The sequence below is a fragment of the Onychomys torridus genome, chromosome 8, assembly GCF_903995425.1.
Source record: "Onychomys torridus chromosome 8, mOncTor1.1, whole genome shotgun sequence".
Classification (NCBI taxonomy): Eukaryota; Metazoa; Chordata; class Mammalia; order Rodentia; family Cricetidae; genus Onychomys; species Onychomys torridus.
Genome location: NC_050450.1, coordinates 68022347 through 68041310, shown reverse-complemented (window position 1 = coordinate 68041310; position 18964 = coordinate 68022347). Strand labels below are relative to the sequence as shown.

The window sequence follows — 18964 nt, the reverse complement described above, 5'->3', positions numbered from 1 at the left end:
AGGCTCTTGAAGCCACAGAACTGAGAATCCAGAAAAGCTCATGGCAAGACTCTCCAAGTAACTATGCTAAAAGAATAGTCATATTTGGGGAGGAAAGGGCCTATGACCACTGTCCTTTCTCACCCTGAACTCCTAGGTGGGCACAGGATCCAAGTCCCCAGAGAGCAGCGTGGAGCCCCCACTCCCACACATCCCAGGGACATGCACAGCACCCCAGGGCCTACCTTCTCTGTGATGTCATTGTCACAGGAGTCGATGCTGTCACGGAACAGGTCCTCAGTGCTGCCATTGCTGCTGCTGAAGTTACTGCTATGCATGAGCTGCCTGTGGGGGGTGGGGGGGGGCGGGCACCTGCCTGCCAAGTCTGCCACAGTCTGGGGCCCCAACTCAGGCTATGGGCTAGGAGAGTATTCAGTACCGGGGCTGCCCGGAGAAACACTCCACCTGACCTTCCCACCCCAATGACTGTCTACTCTAAGGCTGGTGGACAGGGCACGCCCCAAGGCCAGGTCCTTCACAGAAGGGAAGGCACCAACAGCCATGGGCTGCTGGACTGTGGTCCTCAGGGCACCCTACAAAGCCCACTAAAGCTGAAGCAGTATCTACAGATGCTGGCCCTGCTAAGTGGGGACGAGGTGGCAAGGGCAGGAAAGGAGCAGTTCTCTGACACCCGGCTGGGGATGGCCTCACAGCAGTCTGCTGGCTTGGTTATATACAGGGCACAGGCTGATCTGGGCTGCCGCCATGGAGCCCTTGCCCCAGGACAGCAGAAGCAAGAGAAGGTAGAAAATATTCAGCTTGTTGTCTCCCAAGAGGGTCTTACCGTCCAAAAGCTGTGCTTGAGATCTTCCGGTTGGGGCTAGAGAGAGAGGAAACACAGTCACTGAACAGAGGGGCACTGGGTCTGAAGGGACATCCTTCATCAGCTTGGTGCCAAGATGCTGCAGGAGCAAACACCCAGACCTTCTCAGACACCCGCATGCGTGCCCACGCCCCGCCCCTCTGGGCTGCGGCCTCACCTGTTGGCCTTCAGGTTCTTCAGCCGGGCCTCCAGGTCGTTCAGCAGGTTGATCTTCTTGCAGCATTGAGAACAGTACACATCCAGCAGCTCACTGTTGTAGACGTGCCGCATCTTCCTTGGGGTCTGCCCCGCGCTGGGCCAGAGGAGGAGAGGGTGCTACTCTATGCTGCTGGCAGGCTTGCCCTGCCCACCCTACCGAGCGTGCTCTCCCTAGTTCCCCAAGGCTTTTATTTCTACTTTTGGACAGAGGAATGGAAATAAACCAGAGCATCCCTTCCCTATGGTTGTCAAAGAAAGCTGGGGAAATGAACCCAAGCAACAGACAAGGCACACTGAGAGCTAGTGTCACAGGAAGGAACCACTCAGGCAGATGAGAAGGGGCCACTTTAGTAAGGAGGTTCCAGGAAGCGTGATGACAGGCATCCGCCATGGGTCTGCAGACTCACAGACCAGTTAACGGTTTCTTCCCCAAGATAGAAGGGGAAGGGCAAACCTGACCCCCATCAGGACAGGAGGAGGAGGCACCCCACATGCTAGTAGAGCCCTGTAGCCCCAGACAGAGGGAAGGATGGGCTTTGCCTGTCTGACCCACTGCAAGGAGGCTGGACTGGTTCTGCCATTTTCCCTGGACTCCAGCTCAGGGCAAGGGGGCACCTGGAAGACACTGACGATCCTAGGTCTGAGCAGACATTGGTTCGGGCCTCATCGTCAGGGCAGGGGCTGCTGGGGGCACAGTCCACGTCATCGCCCTCCCCATAGTCTTCGAACTGCTCCTCGTTGCTGATCAGAGAGGCGGTGGAGTGAGTGGAAAGGTCTGACGTGGTCATAGATGGAGCGAGGACCAGGGACCTGAGGGGGAGCACTCAGTTAGTGAAGGGCAGAGGGCCCGCCCCACGGCTCCTGGGGGAACCAGCCTGGCCCTATATACAGCAGGAGCCTGGCCAAGTGCAGACCTTTTGATTTGGGGGACCTCATGCTAAGGGGAACATCCCGCGTAGAAATTTCCGCCATAAGAAAACAACAAAACCTCGGCTATTACGATGGTTAAGCAACAGATAGATTAATATTACACTATAAGTATAGTTACTATGTTAGAATATGTACCAGTGATTCAAATTATTAAATTATAGAGTATCGAAGACTGTTGAAAGGCTTATACAAATACTGGCAAGAAGGCAGAGAAGTAAGTATCAATGATAAGTTAGATACAAACTTTGAGACTTAGCAATTAATAAACTTTATTTATTTATTTGGTTTTTTTTCGAGACAGGGTTTCTCTGTGTAGCTTTGGAGCCTTTCCTTGAACTCACTCTGTACCCCAGGCTGGCCTCAAACTCACAGAGATCCACCTGCCTCTGCCTGAGTGCTGGGATTAAAGGTGTATGCCACCACCACCGGGCTTAAATTTATTTATTTTGAGACAAGGTCTTACTATGCTGGCAGTGATGATGCTAACCTTTAATTCTAGTACTCAGGAGACAGAGGCAAGTAGATCTTTATAAATTTAAGACCAGACTGGCCTACATAGAGCATTCCAGGCCAGCCAGGGTTACATAGCAAGACACTGACTTTAAGAAAAAGAAAGAAGGACTGGAGAGATGGCTCAGGGTTAAGAGTGCTGACTCTTCTTCCAGAGGACCTGAGTTCAATTCCCAGCACCCACATGGCAGCTCACACCTGTCTGAAACTCCAGTTTCAGGGGACCACGACACCCATGGCAAAAACACAAATGCACATAAAAATTAAATAAAATACACTTTAAAAAAAAGAAAAGAAAGAGTAAAAATACAAATAGTACTATTGAAACAGGACTTGAGTTAAGGGTCTTTGTTATTTTCTCCCATTCTTACTTTTTCCAGCTTATAATAATTATCTCTTAAAAATTATTATTATTATTAGCTTTTGTTTATCGAGACAGGGTTTCTCTGTGTAGCTTTGGAGCCTGGGAGCCTTTCCTAGATCTCGCTCTGTAGACCAGGCTGTCCTTGAACTCACAAAGATCCGTCTGCCTCTACCTCCTGAGTGCTGGGATTAAAGGCATGTGCCACCACCACCCGGCCTTAAAAAATTATTATTACTATTATTATTAGTGTGTGTGTGCACACGTGTGCACGCAGGTATACCAGTGCAACAGCCCATTTGTGGAGTCAGGGGACAGCAGTCTCTGTTTTGATTCTGATGCATCCTCCAAGCCAGTTCGCCTGCTCGATGCTCCTGTCTCTCTGTAGGAGTGCTGTGGTTATGGATGCTCACCAACTGCATCCAGCTTTGTTCATGAGTTCTGTACTCCGGTCATCTGGCAGCACCTTTACCCACTGAGCCAGCTCTCTGGCCTCCATTATCTTTCATCATAATAAGTAACAATGGGCTACCAGGTGAGAACCAGCCCCCAATTTATAAGGGGCAATTCTAGTCCAAAGATACTGAATTCTAAATCTGTCAAAGACCCCAGACTCTAGACCAGTGATTCTCAACCTTCCTAATGCTGGGACCCTTTACATTGTAATCCCAACCACAGAATTATTCTCGTTACTACTTCATAACTGTAGTATTGCTACTGCTATGAATTGTAATGTAAATATCTGATATGCGACTCCCATGAAAGGGTCATTTGACAACCCTGGGGTCTTGACCCACAGGTTGAGAACCACTGCTCTCTGACCTCTCATGGGTAACCCCTATGATAGATGGAGGCCTGGTTGGGACCATCCACAGCCTCAGAGGAAAGAGGCTCAGCTCACAGCCTGCTTGAGTCCGTCTTTCCAGTCACAGCAAATTCCCTCCTCATCCACAGATCACTGCTATGAACCACAGAAATATGAAGTGGGAATTCAGCTGATTATGACAGAGCATTTACCTGGAAGGGCCAAGGGCTTTTCTGGAGGAAGCCAAGACTCAAGGAAGTGTTGGTGCTACTGGCTCTTGAGTGTCACGGCTGTGAATTTCATGTGCGCTATCATAGTTTCCCCAGCTGATTCTTTTTCCTAAGAACTAACGGTGTGGATCGGTCATTCTTCCGGCATAGCTTTTCCCTAATACAACTAAGGTTATATCTGGGTAACAGTCACACAGGCAGGGCTTCTTTCTTCCAGGCTTTTTGTTTCTGTTTCAGCACTGGAATCAGGTACCTCCTTTAGTTAGCATCCAAGGCCAGGGCCAACTCCAGACAAAAGCATTTTATCTGAGATACCTCCCACATAGCCAAGGACAAATGGCAGACAGAACAGGCATTCCAGACCACCTGCGAGTCTCCTAAATTAAGGTAAATAGCCATACGATATTTAAAATACCACCTAAGCCATGTGGATGTTAGGTATATAACTTTTTTCTTGTGCATATTAAGCTCAGACCCTCCTTTCTTACACAGCCTTAGTGGTATCACTAGATTTCCCTTCTGACATTTAACTTAGAACAAAAGGACCTTTTACACATCAGGTGCATCAAGTTACAGCTCCTAAAGAAAATAGGTAGCTTTATTTTACTCATGATTTATACTAATATTGTAGACTCTTAACATTTTATCTAATCACTTCTAGGAATGTAGTTTGAGCACATAAATTTCCTTTTCCTGATATATTAGCTGATTTTAACTCTTAATTGACCAACCTCCTTTAACCACTCCCCTTTTGGGTTATAAAAGAAAGCCTGAGGTAAACTCTTGTCTGCCTTTATGACCCTGTAAGAATTTAAACCTGGGTGACTTTGCCTTGGCAGAGAATTGCTACTTTGTATGGGTCTATAACTGAAAACCTCAGAGTCCTGAGAGGACCAAAGAAGGAAGATGGAAGGAGAGGAGGGGACAGAGAGCAGCTAAGTATGAGGACAGAACTGAAGCTGTGCAGAGATTCTGACTTAGAAGAATAAAGCGGAACTTTTTTTTATGAGGTTTGAGATGATTGGAAGTTGGCAATTTGCACATCCTTAACTCCAGCACTGGGGAGGCAGAGGCAGGTGTTGCGTTGAGATCAACCTGGTCTACAGAGTGAGTTCCAGGACAGCCAGGGCTATACAGGAAAACACTGTCTTGAAAAACCAAACAAAACCAAATCAAAACCGTTGAGCGACTACTGGAGCTCATGGCTTGCTCCCCTTGTCCCCTTTTCCCTCCCAAAGAAACTCCTTTTCACTGACACCAAACTGAACATCATAACCAATGAGTTACAGGCACGGCTCAGTCCACTCAGACCTTACCACTGTTTTAAAACACTTCTGCTGAGGAGAGCATATCATCAACACTGAAATATGGTCTATGGAAAGCAACTTCAATGATAAACCACCCACCTCCGAGAAATCATCACTGCTCAATTTGAAGATCATTTTCCCAGGCAGTTGTAGATTATTATTTTATGGTGTGTTACTTTTGTTTGTGCTGTGGAATATTTGTTTAATGATGCAAAGATGTTGCATTTGTTTAACTCTGTGAAGCTGTTACACCTGATGGTCTAATAAAGAACTGAATGGCCAATAGCAAGGCAGGAGAAAGAAACAGATAAGGCTGGCAGGCAGAGACAATAAATAGAAGGAGAAATCTGGGAGGATAAAAGAAGGAACAAGAGAGGAAGGAAGAGGACACTAGGGACCAGCCACCCAGCCACACAGCCACCAGCCACCCAGCCACACAGCCACACAGCCACCAGCCACGAGGTGAGAGTGAAAGTAAGCTTACAGAAGTAAGAAAGGAAAAAGCCCAGAGGCAAAAGGTAGAGGGGATAATTTAAGTAAAGGAAAGCTGGCAAGAAACAAGCTAAGCTAAGGACAGGCATTTATAATTAAGAATAAGCCTCTGTGTGTCATTGATCTGGGAGCTGGGTGGTGGGCTACCCAAAGGAATAAAGAAAAAACAAACAAACAAACAAAAACGAAAACAAAAACAAAAACAAACCACTGTGATGGAATCATATGATAAGTACTCTACCACTAAGCTATATCCTTGCCCTATACCTTATTTTTAAAACTAAATGAGTTCACATATCCCACATCACTAAGCAACCATTAGGAGTTCTGAAAGCCACAAATGTTGGTGCACACCTTGAACTCCAGGAGACAGAGGCAGGCACATCTCTGTGAGTTCAAGGCCAGGTTGGTCTACATAGCAAGTTCTAGGTTAGTCAGGATCCATGCGGAGACCCTGTAACAATCTCCCTGGCCCCGCCAAAGAAAGCTGACTTTTGCATGGTGGCCTGAAATTCCAGAATCATCCCTACTATCCAGAAACCTGTGGAAGTAACACGTTGGGTGCCGATGCTGGCTCTGGGGCCACATGCCAATTCTGCTCACTCACTTGTCCTCTGGCAGGAACAGGCCCCCCAGTTCAGGCTCCTTCTCCTCGTCAGGACTCCGGACAGAGCCCTCCAGGCCCTGGCTGCTCTCCATGGGGCTGTCCATTTCTAACTCCTGGGATCCCTCAGGCAAGGCCAGTGTCATTGCTTCCTCCTCGTCTTCCTGGAAGAAGCCAGGTTCCCTGGGGAGGAGCTCGCCATCAGCAAAGGTGGAGCTAGAGATGTCACTGCCCTGGCAAAGACAAAAGGACAGAAAGAGTGAGGTTGGCTCCTTGGAATCAGTACTCATCAGTCGATAAGGACATCTGCAGGGACTGGGGTTCAGGATGGCCAAGAACTAGAGACTCCAGATATGAGGATGTCTGGTTAGCCGTGAGGGCCTCTCATGGTAGCTGACTCATGAGGGCCCAGTAAGGAGCTTGTCTCCCAGGTAGAGCCATCTTCAGAAGGGCCACACCCAGGACAACTACCTTTTGAGGACCAGTGGCTATGTTGGGGCACAGGAAGCCACACACCTTTGTGAAGGCTTCTTGGTGATCTGTACTGAGGGTGGACCCACCCTAGTCAGCTGACAGGGACAACCCTGACCTCACAGGAGGAACTTGAGGTAAGATGATGTAGGGAAATCTGCAGCTAGGGTGCACTCTCCAAGACCCTGCACAGCCCTAGAACCTCAGCGCCCTCTTCTGTAAATCAAGAGTGGCCATGGGCCAGGCCTGATGGTGCATGCCTTCAATCCCAGCACTTGGGAGGAAGACAGATCTGATCTCTCTGAGTCTGAGGTCAGCCTGCTCTACAGAGGGAGTTGTAGGCCAGCCAAGGCTACACAGTGAGTGTAGAGTAAAAAGTCTGAGCTCACTTTTGGGTTTGAAATCCCACCCATCCCTGAGCTCCCCACAAATTCAGGACTTGAAATCCCACCAATCCCCACCCTGGAAAACTCCAGCCCCAAGAAGCCTGCCTCTCACTTAGTTCTCTGCTGCTTCTCCCCTGAGCAGAGGCAGCCACTGTCTTTCCCAATACATCTCTTGCATGAGGTTTGTTGGGCTGTGTGACTTTGTGGTATTCCTTGGCTCCCGACTGCCAGGATACCTTTCCCTTCAGAGCTGCAACACTTGGGTTGGGGAATCTTTCCCCCTCAGAGCTGTAACACTTCCATTGGTTTAACACTTACAGTTGGCCCTGTCTCAAAAAAAAAAAAAAAAAAAAAACCAAAGAATGGCAATGGACCCTTATAGGACCTTTGTGTCCACTGAGTATTTCCTGCTTGCCTGTGGCACAGTAGGCACTCCCAGCACTCAGAAGGATTGCTGCAAGTTTGAAGTTAGCACAATTTACATAGTGAGTTCTAGACCAGACAGGGCTCTGCAGTGACATCCTGTCTCACAAGAAAGAAAATAAGAATTATTATTATTATTATTATTTTGACAGAAGTCATGTTGCCAGCAGTTGTATAGCAGTTTCCTCAAAACTGAAACACCCCATCTACCAGGTAACCTCTTTAGGCCAGAAAGTAAACAACTCAAACAGTTTCAGGAACTCCCTGAAACCGACCAATTTCTCTAGGCCCCTCCCTCCCAAGACAACTGGAGGAGAGTTACTCTCAGACAAGCCACAAGCTCAAACACGTAGAGACCAGTTAAGCAGCCTGTAAGAAAGAGACCATAGACCTGACTGGAAGAGGCGAGGCCACCCAAGGTGCCTGGAAAGGACGCTGTCCAACCTCCTGGGCTGCCTGTGGGCTGTGCAGTGTGCTCCAGGGCCCCAGATTTAGGGGTAGACTTCTGGTGATATTTCTGTAAGAAACCCCAGTAAAACCCATTGGTTCAGTAGATGGCCTTTGTGTTGGTATCTGTGTCCATAAAACCTGTTGGTTCAGTAGATGGCCTTTGTTGGTATCTGTGTCCATAAAACCTGTTGGTTCAGTAGATGGCCTTTGTTGGTATCTGTGTCCATAAAACCTGTTGGTTCAGTAGATGGCCTTTGTTGGTATCTGTGTCCATAAAACCTGTTGGTTCAGTAGATGGCCTTTGTTGGTATCTGTGTCCATACTTTGGCCTGTCGTGGACATTCTTATCTAGAGTAAGTAGACAGAAGTCTGTCACACAGCACCAGCCAGGATCTCTTACTTCTGGGCTTGAGACAGCCAGTCCATCCAATGCCTAGACTACACCTTGTATGCTGTTGGTTTTACAACAAGATTTGTCTGTACCCCTACTGACAACATCTTATACAAGAGTTCAGGCTTAGCTTATTTACCTTAACTTGAGGAGTAGGCTGAGGAAACCATTTCCTGGCTTTTGAGGAGGTGGGCACTCCCAATGGCTCTGCTTCTGCATGGCCTAGGATATATACAACCCATGTCTAGGGCTGCCTGAGAACTCTATTAAAAATGTTTCCCTCATATCCCAGGGCTGCCAGGGGGCCAGAAGCATAGCCGTGAAAGCCTTGAAAAAATGTCCACAAGAAAAGGTTCTAAGACACCGGAGGAAGGCACTCGGAGACAGGCTGAGCCCCCTGAGGAGACCTGGGGGCTATGAAAAGAGGGTGATTAACAAAGTTGGTTCCTACCTGTGCCAAAACTCAGCTGACACAGATGGACCAATGAAGTCAGCACCAGGCAGTCCCATTGGCAGAGATCAAGGGGTGAACAATGAAAGTTGTCCCCGTGTTCACAGGGTCTCCCCGCCGACGCATTACTATTCTATCACACATGGCTCCTGACTCATCAAACCACTCTCCCAGCATGCACAAATTCACCCCAAACAGCCGAGACCAGGGCAACAGAGCGGCACGGTACGCCAGAGACAGGTCAGAGTTTGCATTGTCCTCCTTTTGTTGGGGACAGCTCTCCAGGACAGCTGTCCTTATTCCCATTTCACTGGTGGGGAAATGGGGGTTCAAAGAGCAACTTGCCAGAGTTCTCTGTCTGGCAGGATGGGCAGAGGGCCCCAGCTGCTTCTGGCTGCCATATATTCGGTTTCATTTATCACTGCTATCTTCTCATGTGCTGGTTTTCAGATTTGGGTGTGACGAGGTGGTGAGCCACTCTCTAGGGACTAGATGCCAGTGATGACGCCCTCTCCTGATGCAACATTCCACGTGTACACTGCCACCCCACGAGAGACACTGCTTAGCACAAGGACACCCCAGGGGGTGAGTGAGGAGGTGGCCCATCCCTCAAGAGAGCAGTGTGAGTGCTCTGGGCCTTTCTCCACTATGATGACCTGACAGGCAGGCAAGGGGACCATGTGACAAGCTGTCAGGAGTGCCACCATAAGTTTGTCTAGCTACAGGCATGAGCTGCAGCTGACCTTCACCTCTGTCCCAGGACCCCACCTCCTTTCACCCTTTCTAGTTGACAGGCCTTGCCTGGGAGTCGTGTGCCTTGCCTCACTGAAACAGCCCATAGCACACCAGTGCGCACCCAGCACCCCACAAGCTCCCGACAGGGTGGGAAACATGGTCTCCGGGGACCATCTCCGTCGCAGGACGGAAGACAGGCCCCAGACATCCCTCCTCCTAGGCAGACTTTTGAGCAGAGCACACATCTGCCTGCCCGGCATCTTTCACTGAGCGCTCTGTCCATCTCTCACAGCAGCCCCGAGAGAGTGCCAGGAGGTGTACAGGGCACAGATGCCCATTCCTGGCTCATTTAATGCCTGAGAGAGATGAGGTTCAAAGGAGGCCAGGGGATGCTAAAGCTGCCCGGCTCACAAAGGACTCTGCTAAGATCTGAGGCCAGACTTGGCTGGAGCTCCATCTGCCTCCTAGCCGCGTCCACAGGTATATGTCCACACACTCGCTCAACATTTCCTTTTAAAATTAACTTCTCTCTTTATTAACACCTTTTCATTCAACCCACAATTGTCTGCTTAAAGTAATAGAAAGACAGTAAACGAGAAGCGTGAACTGGATGGGACTGGTCCATGTCTGTCCCCAAGCAGCCTTTCTCACCCTGTGGTCCAGCCCCCCCCCCCCTCCCTGCCCTGCCCCAGAAGGGTCAGGAAGTGCTGGCTCAGCAGCTCCTCCCCAAACCCCTTAGAAGGGGAAGCAGTTCTGGGAGGTACAGAGAGGCCTCTGACCCCCAACCTGTGCCCCTCCTCTCAGGCAGGGACAAGTCACACAGGACCCTCTCCTGAGCCAGCAACGCTCCTTTATGATTCTTAAGTTGCAGAGCGAAGGGAAGCTCCCTCTCAGAATGTCATCACCCTCCCATGGGTCTAGGCTGACTGGGGATGTGGGCTTTCAGAAGCTCTGAGCCACCCTCCAGCTATGCCCACTGAGGCCAGGACCCAAAGAGAACCTGTTTTGTGTGGCTCCGGGCAGAGGCTGCCTTGCTGTGTGCTGGAGAGCTCTGGGGACTGTGCAGGAGCTGAGGGTGAACTGCCTGGGGAGGTCATGTAGACTCTACTCAGGCTGATGCAAGATGCGGGCCTCCACCCCGCCCCGCCCGGTGGTCAGGCTCCCCAAAAGTGCTATACAAGGGAAGATGGAGACAGCTGTCATCAGCCCACCTGATCAGCATGCTGGTTGGAGACCCAGAAAGAATACATCTACACCCTGCATCTATCTCTCAGGGGGCCCAGGACCCGCCTGGAGGGCTGGCAGGGCAGGGAATGGATATCCCAGGAGACTGAGTTTCCAATGAGAAGTGTCATTGCCTAAGTAAGTTTCTAAGACTCTAGCCCCCAGAACTCTCCTTTCTTGCCCTGATCACAATGGGGGGGGGGTGGTGAGGGGTGAGGCAGAGTGACTACACAGGAGCATCCAGTCATCACGCAGTGGCCTTGGCATCCAGTACAAGTCCACGCCTGGAGTTATGGAGGCCTCCTCAGAGTCTGTATAGAAAGGCTATGTCTAGTCTTTAGGAAACTTCAGGAGGGCAGTCTGTGTGGCCCAATCTATCTCCCCAGGGCTCTGTCCCTGAGGACAAAAGATGTAACCCTAAGCAGAGCTCTTGTCCTAGGCCACAGGGGCAACACTCCCATTAGACACCATAGCTTGCTTGTGTCAATCAAAACTATCTCAGGGACACCTTCTTTCCCAGCCTTGAGGCCACGGGGGGGGGGGGGGGGGGGAGATCAAGTTCATGCAGTAAGCCCTGGGGAACCTGTGTGGCTGGGACCAGTGGAGGGCACAGCTCTGGAGCCTGGGCCATCTCTCTGAGACCCTGGAATTTCCCTTAGAGAACAGGGACTGTCATTTCTGCCCTAGAGGCTGCATGGCAATAATTTACATAAGCACCAGTCAGCAGCTATGGCAGCCTAAAGTCAGGCCTGGCCTTGGGAGAGGCTTGGAGGCTGTGTGTTCAGAACCTAGATTATCCTACCCGCCCTGGGTCCTTGGCTGCTCAGCTAGCAAGATCCTGACATTCAGATATTCTTGGTTGGGCCGGGAGACTAATCCAAGGACAGGGGTTGCTGGAGACAGTACTGAGCACAAGCCTAGGGAAATAGGACCCAGCTGGCTGCATCCCCCAGGTGTCCCCACCTCCACTTCTCCATTTCGTCCTCATCTGGGGCTGGACGGGGCTGGCCCCAGCTAGAAGTGGCTGCCAGCAGGCACACAGCCTGCCCGTGGAGCCTCTCTTCAGTCTCAAGAGCTGTGTTCACCCATCAGTAGGCCCCACAGCCACCCCTTCCTCTGTAGGAACTTGGAAAGGGCTGAATTCAAGGGCTGCTGAAAAGACCAAGTATCAATACACGTGGGGGAGAGGGGGGGCGTCCAGGCCTCAGAGAGGCTCACAAAGGCCCACTGTCCCTGCTGTGTAGCCAGGAGGTGTGTCAGGACTCAAACTAAACAGCTTCATTTGGGCTTCACTCTCGTCTACCTCATGGGTGGTGTGGGGGAGTGGAGTGGTCAGGGAACAGACTCAAGGTTATGTACCCTGAGTTTCCTGGCAGGCAATGTACAGAGAACACTGACTGTACAGACTGACTATATATTTCCGTCCCCCAAAAGAGCAAAGAGACTTGAGGTGTGCACTGCAGGAGCACACGGCCAGTGACGAGTGAGCACGTCTTGTTTTGGAGGTGAGTATTTTGGTTTTTCGAGACAGGGTTTTTCTGTGTAGTTCTTCCTGGAACTCGCTTTGGAGACCAGGCTGGCCTCGAACTCACAGAGATCCGCCTGGCTCTGCACTCATCAACAAAAGAGCATCCTTGGCCCCGTGCTGATTCTGGGGTGGTCACTGCCTGGTACGGTGACAACTAGATGAAGTAACCTCGTCCTGAAGCATCCATGCTAAGTACCTGTGGCAGACCTGCCACAGAGAATCTACTCTAGGAGGGCACCCCGCCTCTTAAGGATGCTGGAAACACGGCAGAGAGACAGACGGTGGGCGTTGAGGACATAATGTCGAGTGGGTTCAAAGTCATACTCCACCACATATGAGCACCGTGGCCTTTAGGTTACTAAACTACCCAGTGCCTTAGTTCCCCCATCTATACAGCTGAGCTAACCACAATATGAACTGAGTGAATGGTAACTTCTAAGCAATCAGTCTTAGAATACATGGAAAGGGCTTGATAAATGTGAGCTGTTACTGTCTGTTAAAGGATGATGATACGCAGGGTACACCTGAGCGTCTTGAATGCTCTCCAACCCCAGGGAGGCTCAGCTCTGGGAGGCTAGGTTACTTCTCTTCCCTGCACCAGGGCCCTCTCTTGCCCACTGTCTTGGCAGGTCTGTGTGCACATTCGTCACACCCTGTAATAAGTGTTAAGATGAGATGCCGCCTAGGGAAGGGAGTCCAGGAGGCCCTGAGGCGCGGGCTCACCCACCCCCAGCCCTGGCAACAAGCTCCACTCCGCAGGCGGTGACTTGGAGCCAAAGCAAAGCTCTGTGGGGACAGAGCTGGGTAAAAATAGCCTGGGCGGGCACATCTCAGCTTCCCTTGAAACCATACGTGGTCCCCCACCACCACCACCACCACCTCAGAGAAGAGGTTGTAGGTAGGCACAGGCCAATAATGGAATCTTTTGTGTATCTGGCCACCTAACAGCCTGAAGACATGGGACAGGCCACAGTCATAATGGGGCTTTCCTTTGGGTGGCAGGAACCTCTCCTGGGGGGAGCTTGTGGTACCAACACCCCAAATTCAAAGAGGGTGAGACAAGACTGCCTAGAAGGACACAGACCCTCAGAGCCTGCCACGGCTTGGCTGCTCTCCTCACATAAACACGATGACATTGGTGCTGGGAAGCAATCCTGACTCTTACTTACTTCCTCCGTGGCCGCCAACCCTGCTGTGCGTCAGGCCCTGCTATCCACAGTCACCAGATGCTCATCAGTGGTGATGACAAGCCTGGCTCCCCAAAGAGCTACCTAGTGCCAATCAAAGGCCAAAGGTGGGACCAAGGAGTTGGGGTTGGCATCTATACAGCACACCAGAACCTTGACCTGCCTCCAAGGCCAAGGGAGCTCACAGGAGAGCTGGTCACTAAGCCACCTCTGCTGCTATGAGAGTGTCCTGATCCTGTGAGATCAAAGCTCTGTAGCCCTGAGCTTCCTGCTCTCATGCACCAGAGGCAGGTCAGACAACAGAACACACTACCGTGGTCCTTCTCAGACACCACCCACCACTGCAAGGAAGGGCAGCCAAGGCCGGGTTTGGGCCCTGGGTTCCATGTTTGCTCCTGAACCCCAAGAGAGGGTAGAGGGTTTCACCTTAGCTCAAGCCCCCAGGAGTTGGTCTCAGTGCAGTATTCCGATGTTGCTGTCAACCTCAGTGGGATCTGCAGTCCCAGGACCAGGTAAGGCAGCAACAGTGGGCATCTCCTCGTTGGTTTCATGTGTAGAAGGGGAGACAGGGCTGCTCAGGCAGGCTCTATGTGGGACCTCTGCCTGCCATGCCAGGGTTTCTCCGGCCTCCAGTGCTATTTAAATAGAACACAAGCACTCAGAACTAGCCGACCACTGCCCAAGCCACAGCCACAAATGTGGAAGCCCACAAAGTCTTTCAGCCCAACATCAACTGCCTTCCTCCCAGTTCCACACCACACTCAACTCTCACTTGCTGACAGGAAATGGCAGAGGACTGAGGAAGGGAAACATGCTGTAGCTCCCAGAAAAAAATGTAGAGACAGCAAATAGCCCAAAGGAGCCCCTAGACGGGCAAATTCCCCACAGGGACAGAGGCATGGGCAGTGCTAAGGGACCTAAAGAGCCAAGTCGCTGGGCAGTGGTGGTGCACACCTTTAATCCCAGCACTCGGGAGGCAGAGCCAGGTGGATCTCTGTGAGTTCGAGGCCAGCCTGGGCTACCAAGTGAGTTCCAGGAAAGGCACAAAGCTACACAGAGAAACCCTGTCTTGACCCCCTCCCCCCAAAAAAAAGAGCCAAGTCATTACAGAAGGGCCAGAGGAAGGGGCAGCATCAAGGAGGATCTGAGGCAGGCCCAGGCGGTGCATCCCTGGCCAGGGGATGGTCTGGCTAACAAGCATGCCCAACTGCCTGGAAGGTTGTGTAGTCTGGCTCAGCCAGTGCCTGAGCTGGAAACCAATCGGTGCCAGCCAAACCTGTGACTAGAGAGTCCAGTGTCTTTGACCACATCCTTGGCCAGGGCACCTCTGGCACTGCCAAGAAACTGGCTGCTGCTCCGGCATTCTCTTTTCCTTCTGGTGCAGCAGAACTCAGGAGGGCCTCATGTAGGTAAGCAGGCACCCCATCACTAACGGAGACATGCCCCTCACCACCACACCAACCAGGGAAGCTGGCAGGGCCACGCTAATCTCAAAAGTACTTCAAGAGGTAGGAGGCACTCAGAAATGATGTAGGATATATTTACCAAGATGTAACCCTCCCACATATATATTTATGCATCTCTTAGTGGCTTCAAAATACATACAGCAAAACTTCACAGAACTGAGAGCTGGAGATTTGAGGTTTTCTCCCTCAGCATGGACAGAACAAGCAATGGAGGACTAGAGGGAAGATGAGAACACCAATCTATCGGGGCTCACACAGCACACTTCCCAATGACTGCCGGAAAAACAAAGCCAGCAGATCAGAGGCTGATGGGAACCAGAGCACCCCCCTCCCCACTGCAGACCACAGGAAAGCAGGTGATTGTTCCCTTAGCACAGTACTCAAACAGCACCAGCAATGAAGAGATGAACACTCATGTAGGGAAGCAGGCACCCCACAGCATGAGGGGCTCAGCAAAATAGTTCATAAAATGGCTAACATCTAATCAACCCCTAGCATCTAATTTACTCAATGGGAAGGAACATAGCACAAGTTAAGTGTCAACTAACATAGTCCCTTCTATGACACAACTGCCTGGTGGCCACAGAAAGAGAAGGTCTGGAAATGTGCATTTCCAAGTTGAGAGAGGTTAATGAAAGCATTTCTAACAACGCATTGGTGAGCCACAGAGATAGGGAGGAATATACCATAACCCTCGCAGAGCTGAGCCAAGAGCAAGACGCTGCAGGCTGCAGAGTGCAGAGCCTGACGGCTGAAAACGTGACCAGGCCCTACCTGCCAAAGCTTTCCAGGGTAGACAGTGGCAGCTAAGCCATCACCATGGAGGACATTCCTTTTTTAGGGTGTGTTAGAAGCAAACTTAAGGAGGGCCGGGGATGTAGCTCAGTGGTGGAACATTTGTTCTCACCCTACACAGGCCCCCACATTCAGTTCAGTCTCTGCATCAACAAAACAGCAGTCACAACAGCTAAAGTTGACAGGAAACAGGAAAAGACAACTTGCCCTCAATGTGCTCAACTGATTATGGAAAAGCAGAAGAGTTCTGACAAATTGTGCACCATTTAAAAGTGATATAAGCAGCTGGGTGTAGTGGCACACACCTTTAGTCCCAGTACTCAGGAGGCAGAGGCAGGTGGATCTCTCTGTGAGTTCAAGTCCAGCCTGGTCTACAGAGTAAGTTCCAGTACACCCAAGGCTACACAGGGAAACCCTGTCTCAAAAAAAACAAAACAAAACAAAACAAAAAAGTACCAAATAAAGTAAAGGTAACATGAATAAGCAAAGCCAACCCAGGGTCAGAATGCCAGAAACACCAGGTCTGGAGGACCAAATACCTGCAAGACTAACAGATGACGACAAAGAGGCAATGATAGCTGAGGTGACTCTAAATGGCCATTCCTGCCACCAGTTCCAAATGGAGCATCTGATCCAGAGCCATCCCCAGCGGGCCCCTCCCTGGAAGGGGGGCTAGCTCCCTCCACTGAGGCTCTCCTGAGGTCTCAGGCTCCCTTCTCCCTCACTTCTTCTTCTCTCTGGGGGTGGGGGGGACTCCCAAAGCCCTCTTCAGCTATCAATTTCCATGGAGAACTCAACACTGGGCACCTCAGAATGTGTTTCCAGTGTTGCTGGGGTCTGTGAGGGGAAGTGGTTAAACAGAAACAAAGTTCTCAGGGTGGGCTCTACTCCAACATAACTGCAAGGCCTACAGGGATCCTCAACCAGTGGATGTTTCTGCCCAGCTCTCCACACGAGTACACCTACACACACACACACACACACACACACACACACACACACACACACTAATCAATCATAGATATTCAAAACTGATAGTGCCAAGGCTGGGAAGAGTGGTGCACACCTTTAATCCAGCACTTGGGAAGCAGAGGCCAGCAATCTCTGAGTTTGAGGCCACCCTGGTTTACAGAGTGAGTTCCAGGACAGCCAAGGCTATATAGAGAAACCCTGTCTCAGGAAAAACAAGCAAACAAAAAACAAAACCAAAAACCCTGCCGGTGCTGTCAGAGTGCAAAAGCAGAGGTGATTTTGTTTGTCTACAATCCTCCTCCTGGAGTCACAAAACAGATGTGAACAGTGACTGGCTAACTAATGCAGAGATGGCAGGCAGCCTCGGAACCACAGGCCTGTCCTCACAGCCTCTCATCCCAGGGCAGGCGGGCACCTCTGTGGCCAGGAGGGCCTGGTAATTGAGCAAGATATTTCTAGTTTCTCCACTCCAGACAGTATTTCTGGCTACTTAAAATCCAGAGCAGAAAATCCTTCTCTTTGTTGTGGCCACAACAGGAAGGAGGGCCTCTACCACGCTGGGGACATGTGGGCACCCTGCTTAACTCTGATGCCAGCCAGCCTCCTGAGGGCCGCCTCCTTCCCTGCTCCCATGGCTGTCCAGGGTCAGTGATACTGACTAAAGAGACAGCAGAGGCTGGATCGTCTCCAAGAAAAATTCACAGGAGAGAAGGTGAACCCACCATCAACTCTGCCCTGGATGAGATGTGACTGTCCCCAGACCCAGGGTCTCATCTCCAAGCACTCCAATGAAACTAATTTTTAATAAGAAGGATTCAAAGAGGATATCTGGTCTACCCCTTCCCTACTAGTCAGAGTCAACGACCTTGATTTTCAAATGAGCACATGGGCTTCGGAGGCAAACTCCCAGGGTTTATAAAAACAGAATTTAAATTGCTTCCACATCTGGAAACCAAAGCGGCAGCTAGTCCCAAGAATTCCAGGCATGCCAGCCACTGAGAAGCTGAGGGTCCAGGGAGGTATTTCCTGTTAACCTGGGGTCCCCACACAGAAAATCTCCTCACACACATGGAGGGGACCTGGGGAGCCACATCCACACCTGGAGAAAATAAGACCACCCATGGCCACCCTGCTCCATGCATCATAGAGAATTCTTGCTTTCTCCCCTATAGCCTGTACAGAGACATCATCACTACAGAGAACCATATTCCAAGTGCAGTCCAGGCTTCCCTTAATTGATTGCTATTTTCTCTCTTTACATCTACATCTACCAAGTAAGGGCCACACGCACCTCAATCTGGACCCCGACTTCAGATACCATCTAAATTATCTCCCCTTTTTGTTTGTGTTTGAGACATTGCTGTGTGTGTACGCTTGGCTGGCCCGGAACTAACAAAAACCTGCCTGCCTCTACCTCCCAAGTGCTGAGACGAAAGGCTTGCCACTACATCTGACCCCAAGTTCTCAAAGAAAATTTCCCAAGCACCCTGGGAAGATTCTGTTCCCAGCAGTCACTGTGCCTTAGGCTCTCCCGAGAAACTGTGGGCTGGGACAATTCATGTGTTATCGTCAAGGCAAATGCACACTACACTGAAACCCGCACAAGGGTGCTCCTGGCTCCTGGCTCGGGCAGCTATTTTGGGCTACAAATTATAGCTTTGAAAGATGTGGCTGTTTGAAGTGAGGGCTTAATTATTCACATGGCCCTGCACTCTTGGGGCTGGCTTTGGGAGCTCTATATTTTATCATTGTGACAGGAAGAGCCCAGATTTCAGGTGAAGGTTTGGGAAGCAGTGGCCAACTCTCTGCCCTCTACATGGGTAGTCTCAAGAGAGATGATGTGGAACTCCCAGAGAGGCCACTGCTGGGGAGTGTCCCCGGCTGGAATGACACATGGCCTGAAACCTGAAGCCCAAAGGGGGCCAACTCTCCTCTCTCAGGCCATGGACGGCCCAGTGAGGTGCCAGTGCTCACCCACAGCTGCTGGGGAGGCTCTGTCTGGAGCAGATAGAGGAGCAAGCTCATGAGAGGGATGGCTGGTCCCACTGGGCTTTCCTCCCTTCACCACACCTAGGCCAGGGCCTTTTATCCAGAGCCTCCCTGCTCTGTCCTCCTGCACCTCATCAGCTCAGGGCTCCAGCGCTCCTCCTGTAGGCTTGATCTGAGGGCCTTCCTGTCCTGTGGCC

At 50.8% G+C, this 18964-nt stretch overlaps 1 protein-coding gene across 5 annotated transcripts in view; it reads right to left on the bottom strand.

The window, feature by feature from the left end:
• Rab11fip4 (RAB11 family interacting protein 4) overlaps positions 1-18964 on the bottom strand; it is a 104105-nt gene that overhangs the window by 10181 nt on the left and 74960 nt on the right. For 4 of the 5 annotated variants that reach the window (XM_036194625.1, XM_036194630.1, XM_036194626.1 and 1 more), the window contains 5 exons: positions 6303-6532; positions 1676-1870; positions 1020-1154; positions 824-859; positions 225-324 (listed from right to left, as the gene is read on the bottom strand). In XM_036194625.1, coding sequence (XP_036050518.1) covers positions 225-324; positions 824-859; positions 1020-1154; positions 1676-1870; positions 6303-6532 — 696 coding nt within the window. Of the gene's footprint in view, positions 1-224; positions 325-823; positions 860-1019; positions 1155-1675; positions 1871-6302; positions 6533-13971; positions 14117-18964 lie in introns of those variants that run through there. The other variant, XM_036194629.1, reaches the window with a different exon arrangement.